Below are 25,219 nucleotides of genomic sequence, written 5' to 3'. Positions count from 1 at the left end.
GCTTGCGCAGGATTCCCGCACTTCGGAGGGAGCCCGGGCAGTAGGACGGACTCCGCAGGCTAAACGAGCGGCGAGCCGGAATTCTGGAAGAGCGGAAGCTTCGGTCCCCGCTCGGCGCGCATCCCCCGCCCCCATTCCGTCGCCGGCCTCCCCGATTGCCACATTCCCCGAAGAGTGAGCTCAGCTGTTAGCTCAGCGCAGCCTCTCTCCTTTTATGGTCAAACGCTTGGGCAGGGGGAGGCTCTTTTCGGCAGCATCGGGGCTCCAGCGGCTCGGCTTCCTCCGCCCCGTCCCCGCTTTGCTCAACTCCCCTCTTGGCAAGCCCAGGCTGCTTAGAAAGTTGCGCTCGGGCCAGGCAGGCAGAGACGGCCGGCCACGGGCAGCGCCGCCGCCAGAGGCTGTGAACTACAGCGCCTCGCTTTCCGTTGATACGCAGCGCCTCCTAATCCCGCCGAACCCCGGAGCGGTCTTCGGTCCCTGAAGGTAAGGTCGCCTTTTCCCCGCGGAGGAGAGCTGCCTCGCGCTGCCCCGGGCTCGCGCCTCCATCGCTCTGCCTTGCGGCGCTTCCCAATGCCTGCTTGCCTCGGGCTGGAGGGCGCGAGAGGGGTCCCAGTTTTTCCTCGGGGCCCTGATTGGTCATTGGGGGGGGGGAGAGGTGAAACCGTCCACTTTGCCCTGGATGGCGGCTTGTGCGTGCGTGACATGCGTGCTTCCCCCGTCGCGTGCAACAAGCTAGCTAGGCGAAGATTTATACGAGAGGTGCATTTATGCAGCCGGGGGTGGGGGCGGGGCGGGGGGAACCGCGAGCCCTTTTCCTTGAGAGTCTCGGGTGGAGGGAGAGCGCCTTACCCTGAGATTAGCGAGGTTGGGGCCGAAAGAGCAGGGCAGGATTCTAAGGAAAGGCGCCTCTCTGGGGAAATGTTGACAAATTGCGGGGCGCCCTCTTTGGACTTTCCTGCGACCCCCTCCCTTGCTAAGGGGCAGTATCCCCCGCGGCCGACTCCCCTTCTTTGTCTTGGAAAGTCCCGCCAGTTGGTGAAAGCTGAGCCGCGCGCCGAGAATTGTTGCCTGCTTTAAGCTAAAACAAGCCGGAGGGGGGTGGTGCAACCCCGCGCCCCCGAGCGCTTTTCCAGATGTGTTAAGATAGCGGAAAGAATCTGCAAGTTCTTGTCCGGACGGCAGCTCTTGCGTGACTTTGTGTGTCCTTCCTAGAAAGACTGTTAGTGTTGCTGCTTGTTGAAGCTTTCCCGGATTGTTTCTTTTCTCTCTTTTTTTTGCGGGGGGGGGGTGTCGGATTTTTACAGCCTTCCCAATGGAAAATAATAATAAAAAAAATAAGTTGGGCCGAGTGACTTTATCTACATACATGGTAAATGCTGACATCCTCTGCAGTCTTAATATAACTTTCGTTTTTGCCCAGAACCTTTTTGCAGTCTCTCTCTTTTATTAACCAAAAAGGCACACGATGAACAATGAGAAGGAGTGGAGAGGAAAAATAGGGAGCAGATGAAGAATTCAGGCAACATGTTCACAGTGCTATTATTTATTACTACCCTCTTTCCACTGAGGACCATATGTGACTCTCCGGCTGCTCACATAATTACACTTTTTATATATCAGAATTGAGAATTCAGATCTACAACTACAATCCCACCTCCACATTGTCCTCATTAATCCTAACTAGATCTACTGATCCTAGATCTTCTGGCCTCTGCTATTCCCAAGTTGATTGAGGCAACAAAGTTCAATTGTTTGATCTCTTCAGGCATGCTTCTGAGAACTGCCCAGCCCAGCCCAGTCTACAATCTACATATGGCAGAATGACTCTTAGAACATTGGTAAACATCCTGCTTGACTGTCTACAAGAACCAGAGGTTTGTCATGCATCCAACCAGAGACATAATCCATGACACATATGCTGTATTGTGGTTGATAGATCAAAGGTTACAAGTCTTGTCTAGGAAGCAGACTCCAACCTGGATATGTCTGAGCCCTGAAGGCATCCTAAATTCTAGTAATGGAATTGGCTTGCATTTCCAGAGCTGAACATATTAGTTGGGGAGCTGTAGTGTAGTGTAAATAGAGCTGCTACCAGAAAGGAACTGAAACTAGGAAGTTGTGCAAAAACATTTCAGTTTTAAAAAACAAATCCTTCACCCTTTTCCTCAGCCCTTAGTTACTGCATATTGAACATTTCCCAATCTAGAGAAAAGCCAGGCTATTATTGGTTTTTTAAATAACGTTCTTCCTCCCAGAGGAGCCCAAAGCAACGCACAAATTTAAAATTATCCCTAATAAAACATCCCACCAGTGTTAGAAGACTGTAACACTACAAAGATCAAATGAAGTGCATTTGTAAAAGTAATATATACTTGAGCTATGTGGTAAGACTATGTAATTCTGGAGCAATTGTGCAATGAAGGACAACATGATCATACAAGCAAGTAGGCTATGACTCTTCAAGTGGAGTGGCGGTCAAAAGTAAAATGCTTTTATGTAGCAGGCCCACTAGAAATCTTACAGTTACTTTATAATATGGACTTTGGTGAAGATATTAGACTCATTCTTTATAGTGGGTGGAGTTGCTTATTATGCCTATGTATATTCAGTGGTTGACCACTAGATACTTGAAACTGCACTGAAGCAGGATGGGTGGTCCAATTGCTCCTAGCATGGTGTCCTTTAGAGTTTTTCTGACAGTTCACTCCACAGTCCTTTATTACCGGTCATCCTGATTGGGGCTAAAATGAAATCCAACATGTTTGAATGGGGAAGACTGGTATTGCTGAAACATGAAGATCACTTTGCAATGTCAAATCAATATAAATTTTGGAACTGATGAGACTGAGTGTTTCTAGCACTTTTCATAAGCTGGAACATAAAGGCATTTAATATTTAAAGGAGAACTCCCCTGTCTTAAGATGGTTTTTGCTGTTGTGGTTTTGCTACTATACTTCCAAAAATGAGAGAAATCCTTTGAGGATATATTGATATATTTAATATTTAATTAGAAACTATTTTAACAGTTGTATGCATTTAAAAATTACACAGGCTGGCTGCAGGACTCTGTTGGCCGTTCCCACTTTTTTTTCTTCCTGAATCTTTCTTGCAATCTCACTTTCTTTGCCAACAAATGAAACAAAAGGTATAGGATTAGTAATGAGCAATTAGCAATGAACATTTGGTGGGAGTGGTGAGGATAGAAGGAAGATAATGTTGTAAGTTACTGAAAAGAAGAATTTGTGTAATATGCTTAAAAAGCCAATTAGGGAAAGGGAGGTATAATGCTAATGTTATATCTTCACTAAGGGCCACTGAGGTTGCCTTTTCCCATAATTTTTATATATCAATATTTAGAAAGTTTTTTTCTTGTTTAAAGAAGTAGCATTTTGTCTTTCCAGCCTACCTAAGGGAACAATATAATTGCAGATATGGTGTACTCCTGATTTAATGGACCTTTGTTTAAAGGGTTTTGGATACAACACATAAAATTTGTTAATCATTTTATGCATAACACTATTTTTCACGTGCATAACATCCCATTCACCTTTTAATTCAGTTGTAATGGAATCTCTTCCTCCATCACACCACAAAATCAAGGGTAATGTAATGAGGATGAAAATTAAGTAGAGTGTAGCATTTGTATAGCTTGTATGTTGGACCAACTCTTGTGAAGGGGAATTTTTGTCTGTCTTCTAAGCATTTTGATAGAGTTAGTTTAGTGTAGTTCTCCATGGAAGGAATTCTTCAGGGAGGTGGAAACCTTTGAGGATTTATTTTTCATTTACTTTAAAAAAGGATGAATTTGTATGATGGAGAGCTTCATTTTCAATCTTTGGCATGATGGCAAGTATAATATTTTTGTAGAAATCCTAAGCAATTTAAAATGAGCTGCACGTGCAGTTTGCACTGATTTGAAGGCAGTTTGTACTCCTAAAAAGTACTCAACTTCTTCTCACTCTTTTAAACCCAAAGCTTTAATCTGGTTGACCAAAAGCCATTAGGTAGTCACTGAAAATTTTGTGGCCGCCCTCCCAAATAGCTTGTTCTAGAGCCTAGAGATACAATAACTGGTTGAGACTTGCTCATATGAGAAATATTCTCCCTTGCCTGTTACTTGCCCATATGAACATTATAACTCACTCTTTTCGCTGGCTTTTGTTTGGTTTCTTAAGCACAATTGGACTCCTTTTATCAGTTGACCTTGGAAATGAAGTATCTCTCCAGAGACAATTGCAAAATGTAGTGTTTTTTGACTTAGTGCTGGTGAAGGCAAGAATAAGGGAATAAGAAGGGCAGGGCAGCTGCAATTGGAAAGTGGCTTGTTGTGTGTGGGGGAGAGCGAAGGAGTTGGAACAGCTGCTCATACTGGGACAGCTGACTCCATAGTCTTTGAATCACTGCTGAGCTTTTCCATTTTTATTTGATCCGATTCCGCCACCTCTTGGAAAATTGGTCAAATATAGTCAGAAAAGTTGGTAAAGCAGAACCTTATGTTTAATGTAACTCAGGAAAAAAAATAATGTGGACTTTAATAATGAGCTCTATGTCATGAAGTAGGATGAAGAAAGAAATGTTTACAGGTAAGGAAAAAGCCTTAGGACTTGAAGAGGAACTGCTTCTAATGCAGCGGTTCTCAACCTATGGGTCGCGACCCCATTTGGGGTCGATCGACCATTTCACGGGGGTCGCCAAGCAAGGCTGTCCGCCATTTTTTCCCCCTTTTCCAGCGAGTGCCTTACTTCCCTTGAGCTGGGCCAGCTGGTGGTCGGCCTGCTCCATCTCTGCCGCTTGCCAGCTACGCCTCAGCCGGCGCAGGGGGCGGAACCACGCATGCGCGGCGCTCCCAGGCAGGGAAAGTCCTCGACTTACGACCGGTTGGGTAGTCCTCAACTTACGACCGGTTTAGTCCTCAACTTACGACCGGTTGGGGGTCGCGGCATTAAAAAGGTTGAGAACCACTGTTCTAATGCCTTTCTTGGTGTTAGACAGGAACTAATATGAGCTACTCAGATACAAAGGCAGAGGCCAGAACAAGCAGGTTCCCATGTGTCAAATCCTAGGAAGGACAGTGGAATGGTAACTATTCTGAGTTTTGAAATCTAATATTCATGATTATAATCATATAATAATCGTACGCTTCAGCTTTTATATTGCTTTTGGATCAGCCTTGAACCCAGCTGAACCTAATGAATAAGGAAAGTCATCTGGCTCAGCATGAGAACTGATCGAATTTGGGTTGGAATACAACAGCATTGTTAATATTTTCCCCCATTCTGTGTATCTGGAGTAGAGTGTTAAAGATATTTTCTTGCATCTTCAAATGATTTCATATTGATATGGTTCTTGCGGGTCCAGTTCTAATGGTGTGGTAGACTGCATTATCATCCTTTTGACTGGCTGTACCAATAAAATGAGAGATCTGCAGTTCCTAATGAATAAAAATTGTCTCAAATGTGTGTTAATGAAGCCCCTGGTAGTAAGATGTGGTCTGTCTATTTCTGTGTATATTTATTTAACAAATTTATATAGCCATCCATGCACCAGTGGAATTCTGGATGGCGAATAAAAGATAAAACATAATACACGATCAATCAAAAAAGTGATTTCAGGGCCACAGTAAGAACACCTTACCAAAATATATTCCCTTCCACATATGCTGGGCTCCATTGACATCTGGAAAGCAAAATCTTCACAGCCCATCCAAACCCAGGGGAAAAGTTGATCCATAAGGCAGGTACCATGGCAGAGAAAGCATGCCTCCTGCTACCAGGTGACCTTGCTTCACTGAGCATGTCCCCTCTACTGGATGTAGTAGGATGGGCAGAAACTATTGTGGTTAGGCAGTCCTGCAAGTAACCTGGCCTCATGCTATATAAGGCTTTTAGCACTTTGAATTGCATCCCAAAGCCTACTGGGAGTCAATGCAGCTCAAGTGTTAACTGCTGCACATGGTGAATTCACTACACATGTTGTAGTATTCTGGTCCAGCCGAAACTTCTGAATGCTCTTTAAGGGCAGCCCCATGTAGAGTGCATTGCAATAGTCCATTCAGGTACAAGAGATCCTGAGCAGTGCCTCCCAATCTAGAAATGAATAGAATTGGCACACAAGGTTACAAAGGCTTTCCCGGCCATAGCTGCCTCTTCTCTTTGAGCAGGACCCCCAGCTTATACACCAATTCTGTCTGGAGGAGTGTTACCTATCCAGATTTAACAATGAAACATTACTTAATGAGGCAAAAGACCCCAAATCCCACAGCCGCTCTTGTCAGGGATCAGGTGAAGGCTGTTCTCCCTCCTCCAGACCTCCACAGCCTCCAGGCACTGGGAGAGCACCTTGATGACATCACCTGGACACTGATATGTATAAACACCTAAAACATACTGATTAAAAAAAATCTTTTTTGTTAAGTGCAGGCCTTTAAATAAACACCCTTCCCAGCACAGTTGCTGTGCTTTAAACTGCAGGGGCAAGCATTTAATGTTTTAAAAGAGGATTAGTGTTTTATTAATTTAAATTGGTCTGGTAAGGTTGTGCTTTAACTGCTTGGGAACAGTTGCCTGACGTATTGAAAAGCAACCTTTTAAAAAAATATAAAAAAAATATATTACCCCGTGTCAGGGTTGCAGCTGATAATTGGCTGCTCCCTGTGTGTGCCTTGGCTTCAGCAGCAGAAAAGCCCAACAGCAGGGCGTGCATGCTCTAGGGCAATCTCTGTGCTGCTCAGTCTGGGGAGGGAAGACTTGTGACTCCAGGAACGTATCAGCAGGGCTGGCTGGGTCTAGGAGCTGCTTCCTGTGTGGGCGGGTGGGGGAGTGGCAGAACCGATAGCTGAGAGGCAAGGATGCTGCCCGAGAACACTTGTGACGGGAAGGATCAGGCAGGACGGACCCTCTGCAGGACGGAGGAGGAGGAGGAGGAGGGGGCAACCAGGCTGCCCATGGATATCGGGGGCTCCAGAGGCTGCCTCACAGATGCCAACGCCATGGAGACAGACAGGTTTCCTTTTGTTCTTCTCCTATCCGTTGCCAAATTGCCTTTGTGTTGACCAGCGATAGCCAGTGCCTTGAGGTGACGTGAAACAGAGGGGACAGCAAGCAAAAGAGAAGAGTGTGAAAGGGCATGAAGGAAAGATAGCAGGAGGTGGACAATTCTATTATCTGCCTTAAAATGGGTAGAAACTGCAGAGTGTCGTCCTCTTCACCCTGTGTCGTAATACACAGATTCCTATTCTCTCAGGCACGTAGTGGCATTGACTCTCAAGCATGTCTCTAAGAGTGGAACCTACCCTTTGAGGCATGTGGCTTCTTCTGTGGCATTTATCCATCTTTCCCGATGTGACAGAGCTTTGGTTGTTCCCAAAATATGTGCAGAGAGGACGTTCAGGCCTGGCTATTCTCTCACCCTAATCAGAGGCTGAGGCTTATCTACACTTTGGACCTTGATTATTTGTTCCTTGCATCCTGCTTGCCTCTGCCCTTCATTTTTAACAGCCCCCCTCCTTTTCCCTTTCCACCTTAAACACTTTCACCCATCCTTTGTGCCCCAGACTCCATGCCACTCCTGCCTTGTTTGTGACTGATAGGAGGGTTTTTCTTTCTTGCCCTCCTTATCTAGGTCCTGTGTCACTCTCAGCAAGATGGCCTCATCCGGTGCCCCAGGAACCCGCATGACCTCTACTGTCAGCATCAACATCTCCACTCCAAGTTTCTACAGCCCTCAGAAGAAATTTGCACCCGTTGTTGCTCCCAAGCCCAAAGTGAATCCTTTCAAGGCTGCTGGATCGATCCCTGAAAATGCTTCAGAGCAGAGGCTGCCCCCGGCTGCAGGAGCATGTGCCCAGATAGGAAAAGTGGGGGAGATCCCCATAGCTGTGACTCTTCCCCCAGCGGAAGGTAAGTCGTCTTTGTTGTCTTCTGTTGGGAAAAGTGAAGGATGCTCAGTCAAAGGACAAGATGGAAAAGTGACGGTGGTGGGAGGGGTTGTGGGGGTGGCGAGGAGGAAATGTCTCACAATCACATCGAAGTTGTAGCTGCCAGGTTAGAAGAGGGTGTGGAAATCTCTCTCCCCAAAAAAAAAAGTGGAATAATCTCTGTGAGGGTGTGGCTGCCAGAACTTTGCTGAGTGAAGAATGAGAAAGCAATCTCAAACTCTGAGGGCTGACTCTCCATGATTTACCTCTGAATCATCTGGAATATTATATTCTTCAACGGAACAACGCTAGACTTGCGGGAGGAGCATCAGATAACTATCCTGCTGGGGATGAAGGCAACTGTCTTCATTAGAAACTTAACAAGTGGCCTTGGGCTAGCCGTGGATTCTTAATTTGACTGTCTCTCCTCCTTGCTCGCAGTGGTAATAAATGAATATAGTCAGGGGTGATGTAATGATGAGGCATCTATTAGTAGGAAGAGTTCTACCACAGGTTTCAAAAATTAGTTTAAGATTCTGGTTCTGGAATGCTGCCAAGAGATGCTTGAGTTATAGAAGCCTTTCTATTTCTAGATTGCAACTATTTGGTACAAACTGTTTGTACATGTAGACAGAGATTAATTACTGCGTAGGTCAGCAGTCTGTCTGCCCCATTCCCCAAATAATCAGGACCAAATTACTAAAATGTGGTTGCAGAACTGTCCTGTGAGCTCTCCCTGTTTAGGGAAAAAGTTAAGCCTTAAAACAGATGTATTAAGGGAGGTTAAATACATCTGTATTTTGGATTTACTTTCCCGAGCCTCCTCAAAAGCCTTTGGGTATACTTTCTGCAGCTTTCAGATGCGGATGCAGTAGTAGTGGTCGTGGGAATCTCGCCTGAATTTTTAAATTTATACTTGAAACCAAGTTCATATTTGGAGAGCAAAAGTCCAGAGCCAGTTTTACTTAAATAAGACATTTTAATTTACTGGTCCTTTTCTGTTTGTATATCTTCCTCTGTTGTCATAGTTGTTTTAACAACCCCTTTTCCTAGACCTACTTAATAAATTATAGGTAACCCTCAACTTACGACCACAAATTTCCATTGCTAAGCAAGACCACTGTTAAGAGAGTTTTGCCCCATTTTACAACCTTTCTTGTCACAATTCTTCAGTGAATCACGGCAGTTGTTAAGTTAGCAACTTAGTTGTTGAGTGAATCTGGCTTCTCCATTGACTTTGCTTGTCAGACGTTTGCAGAAGGTGATCACATGACCCCGGGACTCTACAACCGGCATAAATACATGCCAGTTGCCAAGTGTCTGAATTTTGATCACGTGACCGCTGTTAAAAAAAAGCTCACTTTTTTCAGTGCCGTTGTGACTTCGAATGGTCACTAAACGAATAGTTGCAAGTATTGTTAACTAAGACATTTTCTTTGTTTTCTTTCTTTCTTTCCAGTTTAGACAAGGATATTCTTGTCTAACAGAGGGCTTTCTAGTCTGTCTTTGTTTTTTTTAAAAAATATCTTTCAGTAGGATACTGTCTTCATTATTTGGTTTCAGATACCCTTGGAATTCAAGTTGCTTATTTTTGCCCTAGTAAAGTTGGCAGACTCCCAACAGCATGTCCTTGACTCTATAGCTGAGCTTGGGTAGTATTAAAATTCTTTCCTCGGCTATAAACAAGAAGTATACATAGATTTTCATCTCATCTGTGAGAACCTAAGGAAAACGTGTGTTGAATTGCTTGAATTGCTCTTGTGTCTTCCTCAGCCCAGCTGTGGAGAGGCACTTCTGGGGCTCTGAACAGTCTTCAAATACACACATGCACACATACGTATACATATATACACATACATATATATACATACATATGTACATATACATACATATACATATACGTATATATATGCCCAACATGGGAGGTTTTTTTAAAAGTTATAATAGAAATGACTCTGGGATGACTTGGTCACAATATATAATTAAGTGTGATCAAAACTGTAGGTTTATCTGAAACTTTCAACTGATTTTTTTTCTAATCCATTGTGTAATGTTTACAAACATTAAAAGTGGCTTCTTGATTGGTTTCTTCATTATCAAAAATAAATGCCTCATTGCTATTTACTAATATAATTGAATATGCCAGAATAATATTTGATCCTTGAGATGTCACAACTCTTAGGGCTTCTCAGTTAGTGCACCTGCTCCATTTGAATCCCTGGGGCTCGTATCCCAAATCTAGCTTTTGCATAATTTTTGCCTCTTCAGCCTAAGGCAGTGATGACGAACCTTTTAGAGACCGAGTGCCCAAAAACTGGCCTGCCCCTGCTCCACCCCCTGCCCCGCTCTCACCCCGCCTGCCCGCAGGGCCATTCACCACCTCTAGGGCCCGCCGCAGATCGCCCTGGCAGCCCTGCAGCACCATTGCGGCCATGCCCTCTGCCCACGCCCCGCAGCATCAACTGCGCGATGGGATGTGAGGGCAGAGTCTTGTTTACGCTGCCTAGCTGCCATGTCCTTGGCTGCACTGCTCTGTATGGGCCACGCTCGGGGGTGACTCTCCTCCAGGGGGGCTGCTGGGGAGGAGGGGGCTGTGGGGGGAGGCAAGACTGGGGCGACGGCACGTGTGCCCACAGAGAGGGCTCTGAGTGCTGCCTCTGGCACGCGTGCCATAGGTTTGCTACCACTGGCCTAAGGCATATATAAGTATTGCATAAATATGTTTGTTTTTCTTATTCATACTCTGTTATTGCTGATGGGACTTCTCTGGAAACACATTGACATTTTAATTATAAAATACCCTTGGGATATCTGGATGTGAAAAAAGTCAGTAGGACAAACCAGCCATATTAGTAATTAATGATCTGGTTATCTTTCTAATTGGTGAATAGTTGAAATCCAAGGGCCGGTTGCTCCTCAGTCCCAGTTTTCTTTAATGGGAGTTAGGAAGGGCAGAGAGAAATATTGTCAAGGTGGAGCAAGACCAATAGTGCTTTATGGATACAGAACTCGAGCCATCTAGGAAGGCTAGAGAGTCAAAGGAAACTAGATACAGAAGTGGTTAATGTTTCCATAATGGGGATGACTTAGCATTTGCACACAGTGATAAGCCAAATAAAGAATCAACCATGGCTTATGAACCTAGCACTACTAAGAGAGTATTATTCATGATTAAGATATAATTCTGGCTTATAATTACATGAGCAAGAAAACTAGACTTGATAGTTTCCAGGTTAGTAGTAAATTCACGTTGATTCTCTTTTCCTAGTCTAGAAATGCTCAGAAATTCACTAGTTTGACTTAGCAGAATCGGTTCTGTTCATTCATGACTGGAAATATTTGGCCCTTAAAAACATCTGGTTTTGATCCCTGATGGCGGGGGGGGGGGAGTAAGTAAAATAACAACATAATTATATGAATGCTGGAAAGAATACTACTCCTAGTATAGAAGAGTTAGTTGACATCTTGAGTCACATTTCAGCGATAGTTTGGATAATCTATAAATTAAATGATAAAATTGTTGCTGGACTGCAATGGGAACTTTACAATATTTGAGGGGCTGCCACAAAGAAGAGGGGGTCAACTTATTCTCCAAAGCACCAAAAGGCAAGGCGAGAAACAATGGATGGCAACTAACCAAGGAGAGAAGCAACCTAGAACTAAGGAAAAGTTTCCTAATGGTGAGAGCAATCAACCAATGGAACAATATGCCTTCAGAAGTTTTGAGTGCTCCATCACTGGAGGCTTTCAAAAAGAGACTGTGCAATTATTTATCTGAAATGGTATAGGCCAGGGGTAGGCAACCTTGGCTCTTTTATGACTCGTGGACTTCAACTCCCAGAATTCCTGAGCCAGCATGGCTCAGCTTGGAAACCTCCCTTTCCCCTCAGCATGGCTGGCTCAGGAATTCTGGGAGTTGAAGTCCACAAGTCATAAAAGAGCCAAGGTTGACTACCCCTGCATAGAGTTTCCTGCTCAAGCAGGGGGGTGGACTCACTAGAAGACTTCCAATGTCCCTTCCAATTCTATTATTCTATGTTCTCTGTTCACTTGCAAATTATTTGCATTCAGTCAATTAGGAGAGTGGAGAAAAGTCTATTTTGTAGACTCTTCTTCTATCTTTGTTTCTAAGCAATTCTAAAATCACTTGGTCCTAAACAAATACCATGATTTTAGTTCCTGGTCAACTGGCATAGAATCAGGCCATGCAACATGGTTGATTTTCTATAGCCCATCAGTGTTATATTCAAATAGTAGACATGTTAAAAAAAAAGTCTCAAAAGTATTGGAAAGATATACACGGGCAAACCACATTTTTTCCAAAAAGCATAATTCTAGGAAAAAAAAACCCAACAAGAAGCATCACAATTTAATGAAATAAATACCTACACCTGCTGGAAGAAATTTTGCCCACTACTGGGAAAAAGATACAATTCTGACAATATCTGATTGGGAATGTGGAGAATATGCAGCAATGGCAAAACTAAGAGTATATATTCACAACAGAACCTTAACCAAATTTAAGCAAGAATGGTTCCCATACATATAATATACAGCATACAGCATGGCAAATACAAACATTTACAGTTTAGCTTCTGTGCAGACCAAATATTTTATAAAAGCTGTAAATTAGCAGAAGCACAAAAAAGGGGGAAATCAGAAACACCAAATAATCTTTTTCTTTTTTTCCTTTCTTCCCCTTCCCCCCCCTTCTCTTTATCTTCTTTCATCTACTGGCGTTTTAATTGTTGTCAAATTTGCTTTGTTTATCTTCCATTACATTGGTATGCCACTTGGTTTGGATTTTGGTCCTGCAGACTGTTGAATTGATTTCATGCAGTATAACTCCTACATCATTTAGCATTCAGAATAGGCAAATTCATCTTCCTTTGTTCTCAAACCTTTCATCCCGAGAGAACAGATTGGGATTAAATCCGCCAATTCAGCATCTGTACTTAATTGCAAGAGTGCCTAGAATTCAGAATTTTTCTTGGCCAGTTGTTTTATTTGAACAGTGGTATTATGGCTGTTCAGAGGATAGGCTTCTCAGCATTTTGGTATCTGAGAATTTATAGAATTAGCAGCTGCTAAACACGACTGGAAAATAGCTAAACCTTTGAGTTCCTCTTAATACCTTGATCAGAAACTGTGAAAACAAAGTATTGTATCCCTACCAAGTAGTTTCAGCTTTTCCTTGAGCTTGATAATATCTTTTCTGTAATTTTGATTTTGGGTGAGGGACGGGTTATGAAGATAATCAATATGGGCTGTAAGTCTGTGAAAGGTCATCAATTAAATCTTACTTTACTCAACTGCTGAGTAAAAATTGGCCTTGTCGCACTTGTAAATTTGAACATCTGGTTTATTATTTGTGATATTTATAATCTCATTCCATCAGATTCTGGTTGAGGTGCACACATTAATAGAATACCAAAATATTGGGGTGTTGTATTAATTTGTGAGCCCTACCGAGGATTTGCGGGGATTGGAACAGATTATAAATGTTGCAAATATTAAATGAGGTGGTAAAGGAATCAGAATTGAGACCTGAAGTCACTTGCCCATCAGTAGTGACAAAAGCATGCATAACCCAAGCAAGAACATTGTCACTGTGGGTAGATCCAACCTAGTTGAAAGCTTCTGTTTGTTTTGATATGGGGACAATTTTGTGCTTTATATGTTAGCAAAAATTTAACTTGCCTGAAAAATAAAGCATATATTGCCTTGTTTCTTCCCAAACAGGAAGAAATGTTGCTTGGGCAAAAAAGTCTTTGTTAGCTCAGTTCTGCAACCTCATTTCCTCCAAAGAGAGAGATAGGCAGCTGGTAACCAACATCTCGAACTTGGACTCTTTTCCTCTGGAGTCATCATTAGTCCTTGTCCTCCTCTTATGCATTGACTTGGCTGTTTTTTCTCCCAGGAGAGACAATGCACAAAATTTCTTTGGTGCGCTCTTCCTTGGCTTTATTTCAGGAAGATAATAGTATTATTGCATAATAAATAGGAGAACTACCTTCATTATTGAAGGGAGCAAGAGTGTGTGGGGGGTTATACATGCATGCATGTATATATACATACATACGTATATATGTATGTATCCCACTATTTTATAAATGACTCAAGGTGGCGAACATAGCCAATACTCTTTCCTCCTCCTGTTTTCCCCACAAGAAAAGCCCTGTGAGATGAGTTGGGCTGAGAGAATGTGACTGCCTAAGGCAGTGATGGCAAACCTTTTAGAGACCGAGTGCCCAAAAACTGGCCCTGGCCCCGCTCCACCCCCCTGCCCACCCCTGCTCTGCCCCCCCAACCCCCGCCCCGCCTGCCTACAGGGCCTGCCACAGATCGCCCAGGCAGTCCAGCAGCACTATGGCGGCCACACCCAACTGCATGATGGGGTGTGAGAGCAGAGTCTTGTCTACGCTGCCTGGCTGCCATGCCCTTGGCTGCACTGCTCCGTGTGGGCCACACTCGAGGGCGAGTCTCCTTCAGGGGGGCTGCTGGAGAGGAGGGGGTCGCGGAGAGAGGCAAGGCTGGGGCAACGGCACGTGTGCCCATAGAGAGGGCTCTGAGTGCTGCCTCTGGCACCCGTGCCATAGGTTCACCACCACTGGCCTAAGGTCACCCAATAAGGCGGGACTAGAACTCATAGTCTCCCAGTTTCTAGCTTGGTTCTTTAACACTCTGTAACTTCTTTGTTTACATAAATGAATATGAATTTGCCTATCTTGTAATTTTTCCTATCATTAAACTTTAGCCCTATTTTTAAGCCATTGTTTAAGTTGCCGATCAGGCCTTTTGATAGAAAATATTATATAAGAAGATGGGAAGGAAAAAAAATAGCTAAGATAGCACTTGGCAATAGCACTTAGACTTATATATCCCTTCACAGTGCTTTACAGTCCTCTCTGAGCGGTTTACAGAGTCAGCATATTGACCCCCAACAATCTGGGTCTCATTTTACCAACCTTGGAAAGATGGAAGGCTGAGTCAACCTTGAGCCAGTGAGAATCAAACTGGCAAACTGCTGGCAGCTGGCAGTCAGCAGAAGTGGCCTGCAGTACTGCATTCTAACCACTGCACCACCACTATCTTAAGATAGTATATATTCCCTTTTTTCTAATGAAGATAGACTGCCTATGGCTGGAATCTTTGTATTTGTTCATTCGTATTTACCATTTTCCCACCATTTCTCAAGGGAACTTGCTTTGGTTTGGGAGATATGTGTGGAAATCGAACCCATCTCAATTGGTAGGTAATAGAAGCGCAACATTTCAGATCTAACTATAGGCCAGTACTTAGAGGATGGCAGAGTTCCATATTTCTGAGATAGCATTGATTAGCATTGATGAGACAAAGTTGTCTGCATTTTAGAATTTAAAGAGTAGCAGCAGTTCCTTACTACTTTAGATGTCCAACTTAATAAATCATAAATATACATGAGTTTATGGTATTCAGAATATCTAGAAAATGGCAGGTTTGAAAGGCTGGTCTATGGTGTAGGTTGCAATTTTCTTTGCAAAAGATGATATAAATTATTTGCAGATTAATCCTTGTGATCCTTGTAAGTCCATGGGTGATGGTGTCAGCTTTGCTAGCTAAACATGTGAATGACAGAAGGTGAAACAAGAATCATTGTTTGAGGCATCTTAGTGGGTAGCGATGATTCTGTTTCCCTAACTTTTTCTTTCTTTCTTGCCTTCAGTTATCAAATATGTCCAGTGACATTGAGCATGAAAGAAAGGGCAAAGATCAGAGAAAAGGAGTGGATAGTAATTTATGGAAAGTGATGCTAGAGTAGATAAACGTGTATGATGTGATAGGAAGATATCTGTCTTTTTTCCAAACTTGGGACAGGACAAGGGACAGAGCAAGAACCCTGGTCCAACCCCAAATTGCTTTGTTTCAAAAAATGTAAGAAATATTTTTTCTTCCTCCCAAAAAGAGAATTACAGGTAGTCCTCGACTTACAATAGTTCACTTAGTGACCATTCAAACTTACAACGGCACTGAAAAAAAGTAACTTATGACCATTTTTCACACTTATGAGCAACGCAGCATCCCCATGGTCACGTGATCAAAATTCAGACATTTGGCAACTAACTCATATTTATGACGATTATAGTGTCCCGGGGTGATATGATCACTTTTTGCGACTTTCTGACAGGCAAAGTCAGATTCACTTAACAACCGTGTTACTAATTTAGGCACTGCAGTGATTCACTTAACAACTGTGGCAAGAAAGGTCATAAAATGGGACAAAATTAACAACTGTCTCACTTAACAACAGAAATTTTGGGTTCAATTGTTGCAAGTCAAGGACTGCCTGTATAGAAACAAGGATGCAGTACCACAGAGGCTTGGTCTCTTAAGGGCTGCCTCTACTTCTGTCACAAATTCACTTCCATGTGAAGAAATAAACCATGCAAACTGAAACCATCATTGAGGGTGAACTGACTTCTAGCCACCAGGGATTTCCAAATTTAGAGAATTGAAAGTCCTGCGATGTACAGAATTCTGTCCAGTTTTGGTTTTTATTACAGTAAAATCTGACTGCTGGGAACTGGTGCAGTGGTGTGTATTGTTCTGTTACTCTCTGCTTTCTATTTATAGAAAAAGGTTCCTGTCACAATAATTGGATGGCAATGTGGAAAGCCCTTGAGATATTCTGTGTGGTGGTGATCTAGGCTGTTCTAGGGTGAAGGTGCCGTTCTCAGCAAGTCATTTTGTCTCTTTTCTCTGATAGTTGTGGCTATAATTTAGCACAATCCATTGTAAGAAAATATGTTATTTGTCCCCAAAGGCAAGAGTAATTTGTCTCTTAGGATGACATTGGAATGTAGAAGATCTTGTCTTGCTGATATTACGGTATGTGGTGTCAATTTCTGAGGCTCCCTGGAGTGCCTGAATTTTTTTTTTAAGGCTGTGTTGAATATCAGAGATCTTGTAAAGATGTAAGGCATTATTAAATGTCCCCATTCCCCACATACACATTATTGCAACCCCCCCTATCCTTCCCCCTTAATTGTATTGAGATGTGGCTCAGAATCTCCAGAGGTTGAGAGGTGTTTATGTAGGCGCTCAAAGGATGGAATGTATCACTGGAATACTTTTACAGAGTACTGTAAAGTGAAATTTCAACATTTTATTCATCAGTTTGCAGGTGATTGTATGGCAATTGAAATGATCAAGGACTATAAACAATACAAGTCATCCTCGACTTACCACCACAACTGAGCCCAAACTTTTTGTTGCTAAGTGAAATAGTTGTTAAGTGAATTTTTTCCCCTTTTTACGACTGCAGTGGTTAAGTTAATAACATGGTTGTTAAGTGAATCTGGCTTCCCCACTGACTTTGCTTGTCAGAAGGTCACAAAAGATGATCACATGATCCCAGGACACTGCAACTGTCATAAATACAAACCAAGCATCTGAATTTTGATCACGTGACCATGGGGATGTTGCAAGTAATGAAAAATGGTCATATGTCACTTTTTGCAGTGAGATTGTAACTTTGAAGAATCACTAAATGAACTATTGTAAGTCAAGGCCTACCTGTAATTTTGTTAAGATGCTTAAAAATAGTTGGATTTCAAGCACATGAAAATATAGCACAGTTGCCTAAACCAGGGGTGTCAAACTCACAAAGTCATGTGACGTGTTGCAACGTATCGTGACTTTTTCCCCATTGCCGGCAATGGGGTGGGCGCGGTTTTGGTGTGACACATCTGGCCCGTGGGCCGGCAGTTTGACATCCCTGGCCTAAACTAAGTAAAACTGTAACAGAACATAATAATGAAAAACAAAAATACCTTTATATGATTAACATTCTTGAAAAATTTGTTTTGAAAGCATAAACCCAGTTTTGGCAAGCATTTGACTTTTTAAATCCTGTAGCATTCTCTGTTCGTGCTATTGTCAAGATCTGATTTTTCAAAGGAGCATAAGTGTACAGTATATCTATGTTCTATGTGTGTAATATGCTATCAGAATGCAGGATGCAGAAATCCGGATGACATCGATGGCAGTAGAATATTAAAAAAAAACCAACCCAATAACAACTCCTTCTTTATTCCCATCTAGAGGTAATCTGGATTTTTGCAGCTTGCAAATTACTGTAATAATGGTTTTTTTTTAAATCAGAGGTGAATTGGTTTCCTGTTACATATGTTTTGTAATTCTGAACTATATTTATAACATTATATTGGTCAAATGTTTTTCAAATAACATATTACACATGAAGATATGGTTCAATATAAAATTGCCGAAAGTGGATCAGCCTTCCCCAGCTATGTACTTTCTAAATCTGCTTGATCAAAACTTCCTGGATAACCTGATCATTGGGAGGATTGTTTTATAATTATGGGAGCTGAAGTCCAATAGAACTGCTTGACATTCTTTGTTGTTATCACTCTAGGGCCGTGGTGGCGAACCTATGGCACGCGTGCCACAGGTGGCACTCAGAGCTCTCTCTCTGGGCATGCGCACCATCGTCCCAGTCCTAGGCCTTCAGCTGGGTTTTATAAAACCTTTTCGCTTTAGGCCTCCACTGCCGTGTGCAAAAAAAAAAAGGTTCAATCAATCAATCAATCAATCAATTTCAACGTCTCGTGGGGAAAAAAAAGATCTCGCAAAGTTGGAATTGATTGATTGAACTTTTTAGTCCCACCCAATCTGCCGTTACCACCACAGCCACGCCCACCCAATGGACCACGCCCACCCGGCACCCGACGATGCATAAGTGGGTTTTGGGTTGCAGTTTGGGCACTCGGTCTCTTAAAGGTTCGCCATCACTGCTCTAGGGTATATGCTTCTGCTGCCAAGGGGGAATGCAACTCTTTTTGTAATCACTATGTTATTTGATTAGGGATGAACTTTGCTAATCCTCCATGATTCTTGTTCTCTTCAGATTTTCCTTTGCCACCACCTCCGCCTCCAGGAGAAGAGATAGTGGTGGTCTCAAACAATGCATTCCCTCCCCCACCTCCTCCTTTTGAGGAACCATTTCCCCCTGCTCCAGAAGAAGAGGTCTTTCCTTCCCCTCCTCCTCCTATGCTGGAGGAAGAACCCATGTCTCTGAGTGGCTTGCCTGTTTCTCAGGTGAGTCCTCGCATAAGATAATGTTATCTTGTTCCTACTATGCTTCAGATATTTGGGCTCCAGTGTGTGCTAGGGCAGAATCTAATAAATGAGCAGAAAGTCCCAAGGATGTCTAAATGGACATGTCTGTTAAAATGAAGTGAGAAAGGAAGGGGGTATATTTGTGAGCAAAGCATGTGCTCCTGCCAATATTCCTTATGTTCTGCCATAATTAAAAGGGAATTTTAATTGCAATTCTGCATGAATTTTTAAATGTCTTTGGATACATGTGTACATTGTGCAGATACACATTCTATAGTTTATAGTAGTGGTGCGGAGTTTTCTTCAACCATCACATATTTCTCAGAATATGTGATGGGGAAAAGGAAAAACTTATGTTGAAAGATTGTCCCCCAAGCAGTAGCAGTTGTGGTCACCTTTCAAGCATCTGAGATTTCCACATCCTGCAAGCACCTCTTGAAAACACTGGTGTTTGTGTAAAATGGAGTTTTGACTCTGTGGACGTGATGCGAATTCAGAATGAATTGTTCATTATTAGGACCCTCCTTGGCAATCTTTCCCTTTTGTTCTGTGGTTGTGTAGTTGTATTGACTAGAATTGACTGACATAGTGGTTTATGAGTTTAGTAACCTCCCTCAACATGTATCTTCTTTTCTTTTCTATAATGGAAGGAGAAGGACCGTGGAAAGATGAGCAGCATTGATCTGGAGATTCATTCTTTGTCCTCAATGCTGGAGGACATGGAGAAGAATGACCCTTTCAAAACCCGGGTGAGCTGCAGTACAGGATGGCCTTTCCAAACCTAGCTTAAACTGAGCTAGTCAGTGAACAGAGGCCCAGCATGACTAAAGAGTTTTCAAAAAGCATTCTTCAAAAAGGAAAGAAAAGTATTTTAAGGAGAACGTGAGCTAGGGTACTTTGTTTGATAGGCTACCTTTCTGTGTGAATATATTTTTTTATATAATAGAATGTTTATCCCAAAGTCATCTATAATCAGAAATGGCCATGCCATCACTTGACTAACTCTGTAAAAATTAAGTGCAAGTCCTTGAAGCAGTGGATCAGGTTTCCTATACTTGACTTTGAGATGAAAAATCTCTGTGAGGGAAAAAAAAAGACATTCAAACTAAATCTCAGTCTGAAGTGGCTATACTTACATTTATCAAGTAGAAAAGAAGACTTGGGCGAGAATGTCTGGGCAAGTGTGTGGCTGTCACCCCTTTCTCTGTTCTTCCTCTGGATGCTGAAGCTAGGCTAGACTAACAGGGTCTGAGTGGGATGGAAATGGAGATTGTTACATTGACTTTTTCTCATCATTACCTTTCAGCTTTCTTCAGGGTCTGTAGTTCCAGCAAATATAGGTTCTGCTTCTAGAAGTTCTTTAGAAACTGTAGCTCCAACTAAAGACAGTCCAGTTCCTATTACCCAGGCTGCATCCGGTCCAGGTGGAAACTCTGTGGCCAAACAGCCAGAGGAAACTGTTCCTGTTCCTCTACCATGGGTAGCCATGAAGCAGCGCAAAGACTTGCCATCATCAGTATCACCCGCTCCTCCCCCAGCTCCATCAGTTCCTAAATTCACTACATCTCTTCCTGCCACGGGTCCAAGATTTGTACCTAAACCAGCTCCTGGGGCTCCTCCAACTTTGCCAAAGCAGCATGCTTCATTTCCTGCACAGCCTCATTTCCCAGCCCCTGTGGGCACAGGCTCGGTTCCGAAGCCACAGCCTCCCACTTTCACTTACGCACAACAGCGCGAAAAACCACAAGTCCAGGAGAAGCCGTATCCTACTGGCCAGCCATCTGCCCCACGAGAAATGGTGAGGATGCAAATCTGTACGTGAGTAAAGAGTAGCATACAAAAAACCCAGGATATCCTGTTAATTAATTTCCCTGTGTCAAAGGCAGGTGGTTTTTGCTTACTCCAAATGCATAGGGAATATGGGGCTGATATCACCCGAATTGCATTTTGGAGGTGGTTGATTAAGCAAAATAGGTTTATTTGGGTTATTGGAGGTGTAACACATTTATTTTGCTTTATATCTTAAGGAAAAAAGCCCCCAAGTCTTGATGGTTTGCTGCCAAATATTTTTAGTATGATATGGGGTAGGTGGGTTTTGGAAAAAAAGATGAGGGGGAATTGGCAACCCTTGAACTGTAGATTGTCTGCCTCTGTTTCATACAGAGACCTCAAATCAGACATGCTTTTAAGTACTTTAGCTTTTAAAACAGGAAAAAGAGCCTTAATAGGATTTCAGAATTTGGCATCAGTGCATTTTTACAGAACCAAGCCTAAATGAGTTTTTTATTCTTGTCTCAGTGGCAGGTACATTCCCATGCATGATATACCTTATAGATATATACCTTATAGTATTACAGAAAAACCATTGGCAAGAAGTTTTTTTAAAAAAATATATATCCAGAGAATAACTATGCATATTATAGATGCATGTACATTTATTTCTGTATTTTAGTTTTATATGTTTATAATATAGCTTTTCTTTAGAGTATATATTTTCTAATTTTTGTGGTGAGAAGGTGAAAGAGAATGAATGATTGTTTCCATAGTCATGTCAAAGCTATTTGCATTAGTGGAAATGGAGTCCTAATAATTTTCACCTGAAAATTTACTAATTAAACGCCACTGATACAATAAAAATAATCTCTCCCTATTTTTTTTTTTAAAAAATACCCGGTCATCTAATTGTAAAGTAAAACTTGAAGAAAGAAAGTGTAGACTGAATAGAAAGGCCAAATGGCACAGGGTTCACTGATCAACAGTGTTAAAGGGAGCATGAATTGATCTTGAATATATGCTCCAGAATGTGAAGTGCTTACAAGTTGGAGATTTGCACTTATCTCAGATAATCTTCTTTATCTGTCCAGCGCAACCCCGTATCTCTTCCAAATGCTGGATCAGATCCACCAAGGAACAGCTCTGCTCTGACCATGAAGGAAGTAGAGGAACTGGAGATGTTAACCCAGAGGCTCATGAAGGACATGGATCATCCACCCCATGCTGAAGCCTCCACTTCTGGTCTGTGGGAGTGTGTGAATTTTAGGGGGGGGGGGGTAGGAGAGAGTGGGACTACAATCTATTTGCTCCTTTTCTTTCTTTTAGCAACAGTTTAATACAGGGGTAGTCAACCTTGGCTCTTTTATGACTCGTGGACTTCAACACGAGTCATAAAAGAGCCAAGGTTGACTATCCCTGGTTTAATACATTAGAGGTGGGAAATTTTCTAACTTTTGGGTCTCCCGGAAACCTTTCAAAAAAAGGCCCACTTTTGCAATCATGCAAGAGCAGATAAAGTCTAGAGGGATGAATACTGTACTTACATAAATATCTTCTTAGACTTCCTCCCCCTTTTTTCCCCCATTGAAGAATTGTGTGGTTTGTGCAGTAAGGCACTATCTCGGACTCAGCCTGCAGTCAGGGCCTTGGACAAGCTCTTCCACGTCGAATGTTTCACCTGTTTCAAATGTGAGCGACAGTTGCAGGGGCAACAGTTCTACAATGTGGATGAAAAGCCTTTCTGTGAAGAATGCTACGCGGTGAGCAAAAATGGTGGGGGAAGGATAAGGTGGCCAGTCATGGAGTCTTGGGAGAGGGGAGAATGCTTATTGTCTTAGCAGTGCATGGCCTGTTTTCATGGGCTCATTTTGAGGAATTATACTGTCAGCTGATGAGAGCCACTTGTGTAAATTATGTGGTGACCTTTTATGCTAGCTTGACCGGCCTTGATCGGTTGTTTATTATTATGAGAGGAAGCATTTTCCAGATAAATAAAAATACAAAGTTTGGCTATGTTGGCTGGAAGTTGTAGTCAACTGAAGGACATCAGATTATGAAAAGCAGTTTTCACAAAGTTCCTTTGGTATGGCCAGCCAAAGTGATGGAATGTTTGGGCCCAAAAAGTATATTTGGTGTGAGTTAACTTGAGTACTAATCTGAGAAAGAGTCACATTTTTCCCCTCTGTGCTCCCACTTAGCTCTTAGTCTTAGATATCACAGGATGGGTCACATGAGAAACTCAACCACAGGGAATGGCCAAGTTTGTGTAAATGTATAATCTGAATTGTATCTTGTATGTAGTCAAGTACATACAAAGATGTGTGCATGCTCAGGTTAACTGTGAATAACCATTCAATTTCACCTGATAGAAAATTACTTTCACAAGAGGAGGCTATAGGAGAAAATTTCAAGGGAGCTTTTAAATCAGATGAATAAGAAAGCCAGTGCATTGCCTTGGCGTATGGGAGATTAATGTTACTAAAATAATCTAAGGTTACGTTGAACTGGGTTTGTTTTCTTTACAGTTTCTCTTCTTGACTGTTAATCTGGTTGAATTAAGTTGGCTAATGTTGATGGCTATGTCCTACCAGAGAAAGAAGTAATGCTGTCAACTGGAGCAGATGTGCTTCCTTTCTGATCTGCTTTTTATTCTTCAGGGCACCCTAGAGAAATGCTGTGTGTGCAAGCAAACAATCACAGACAGGATGTTGCGGGCTACTGGTAATTCCTACCATCCTCAATGTTTCACATGTGTGGTGTGCCACAAACCCTTAGAAGGGGCATCCTTCATTGTGGATAAAGTCAACCAGCCACATTGTGTTGATGATTATCACAGGTATGTCCCTTGAATTTCATGTTCTCCTCTCTGGCCACGCTGATCCTCTGTGCCCTCAAGCTTGGATATGACCGAAGGCTGAAACTGAGCTTCTGAATCTCCTGTACTTTCTCTTATGCACTTGCAGAAAATATGCTCCTCGCTGTTCAGTATGTACTGAGCCCATCATGCCAGAGCCTGGGAAGGATGAGACTGTTCGTGTGGTGGCCCTGGAGAAGAATTTCCACATGAAATGTTACAAGTGTGAGGTGAGCACCTTCTGCCTTTCCCCTCCCCATTTCTCCTTGATGTTGGCATTTAGTCTACCTTGCTCATTTCTTTCCCTGTTCACCTTTCAGGATTGTGGGAAGCCCCTGTCCATTGAAGCAGATGACAATGGTTGCTTCCCTCTGGATGGCCATGTGCTGTGTAGGAAATGTCACACCACACGTGTCAAAGCTGCGGCCTGAGGACCTTGAATCAGGAGATGCCCGCAGTGTATTCCTCCCATCCAAAGCAGCAGACCTGATATTTTGTATGCTTTTTCTTATGACTCCTTCTTAAGATCATGAACGCATTTTGCCTGTCTGGCAATATCCCTCCCTTTTCACTAAGGGCTCCTCCACTTCTTCTTCTTCTTTTTTTTTCTTTTTCTTTTAAAAAAAAATATGTATCCCTTACAATACAAGGTCTTAAGTCCTCACTTTCTGGCTTGGAAACTTACCTTGCTATAAGCTTTTCGGTCTTACTGAGTAATAAAGTAGTCCTGGAACAAAAGGCTGGATTCTTCCAACCTGCTCTTTCTTTGTGGAGCTTTGCCCTGTCCTCTGTTCAAATGTGGAATGTAAATTACTATTTTATATCTTATTTTAGAGACAGAATATACATTTCACAGCTGGCTTGTTTTCTGTACTGGACTCACTTGCCAAGATGCTTCTCTGTGTCAGCAAGAGAACTGTTTGTTCCTGAGTTAATGGACCAGTTTTCTCCATGTGTTTCCCAAATCAAGGTGGTCCCTCTTTTTGTGTGTGTGAATGTGTGATACTTTGGCCTAGTCATTTCTACACTGCACACTATTCAAAGGGCTACTTATTTGTTTACAATGGGCTTTTTGGAGTTTATTGTGAAGCTGGCATAGTGGTGTAATCAGGAATTGTCCTTCCTCAATCGTTGTTTTGCATCAATAAAGTTGTGCAGTTTTTTTCCCCTGTTGTCATTCCAATCATTTATTTATTTATATTCTACCTTTATTATTTTTATAAACAACTCAAGGCGGCAAATATATCTAATGTTCCTTCTTCCTCCTGTTTTCCCCACAACAACAACCCTGTAAGGTGAGTTGGGCAGAGAGAGAGAGTGACTGGCCCAAAGTCAGCCAGAGTTCTTGCATTAACAATACCAGCCAGTCATCTTTTCTTTCAAACTATCAGTAGTCTTCTCTTCTGCCTTAAAGATCATGTAGAGCAGCAGCCCCCAACCTTTTGGGCACCAGGGGTCGGTTCCGTGGAGAAAGGCTTTTCCACAGACTGGAGAGGATGTGGTTTTGCATGCTGCCTACATACTGCAGCTGGCGCTTTGTTTGCATGGACCAGTTG

At 42.5% G+C, this 25,219-nt stretch overlaps 1 protein-coding gene across 1 annotated transcript; it reads left to right on the top strand.

The window, feature by feature from the left end:
- Positions 1-396: 396 nt before the first annotated feature.
- Positions 397-24,823, top strand: ZYX (zyxin). Its single transcript, XM_015818796.1, has 10 exons — positions 397-483; positions 7,621-7,898; positions 18,825-19,015; positions 19,687-19,785; positions 20,343-20,834; positions 21,901-22,051; positions 22,400-22,569; positions 23,467-23,645; positions 23,773-23,893; positions 23,984-24,823. The coding sequence occupies exons 2-10, from the start codon at positions 7,643-7,645 to the stop codon at positions 24,092-24,094; spliced, it is 1,770 nt and encodes a 589-aa protein (XP_015674282.1). The 5' UTR covers positions 397-483; positions 7,621-7,642; the 3' UTR covers positions 24,095-24,823.
- The last annotated feature ends 396 nt before the right edge of the window (positions 24,824-25,219 follow it).

This window comes from Protobothrops mucrosquamatus, unplaced genomic scaffold (genome assembly GCF_001527695.2).
Source record: "Protobothrops mucrosquamatus isolate PMUCROS unplaced genomic scaffold, P.Mucros_1.0 scaffold791, whole genome shotgun sequence".
NCBI classification, from domain to species: Eukaryota; Metazoa; Chordata; class Lepidosauria; order Squamata; family Viperidae; genus Protobothrops; species Protobothrops mucrosquamatus.
Note: the sequence above shows the minus strand (reverse complement) of the source record. Positions and strands in the feature narration are given on the sequence as shown.

What these genes read in the sequence shown, in the direction of transcription:
- ZYX (XM_015818796.1), top strand. Translation starts at nt 7,643, where the DNA reads ATGGCCTCATCCGGTGCCCCAGGAACCCGCATGACCTCTACTGTCAGC. An exon ending in GTGGCTTGCCTGTTTCTCAG is followed by an intron (nt 19,016 to 19,686) that starts GTGAGTCCTCGC and finishes CTATAATGGAAG; the next exon opens with GAGAAGGACCGTGGAAAGAT. An exon ending in CATCTGCCCCACGAGAAATG is followed by an intron (nt 20,835 to 21,900) that starts GTGAGGATGCAA and finishes TTATCTGTCCAG; the next exon opens with CGCAACCCCGTATCTCTTCC.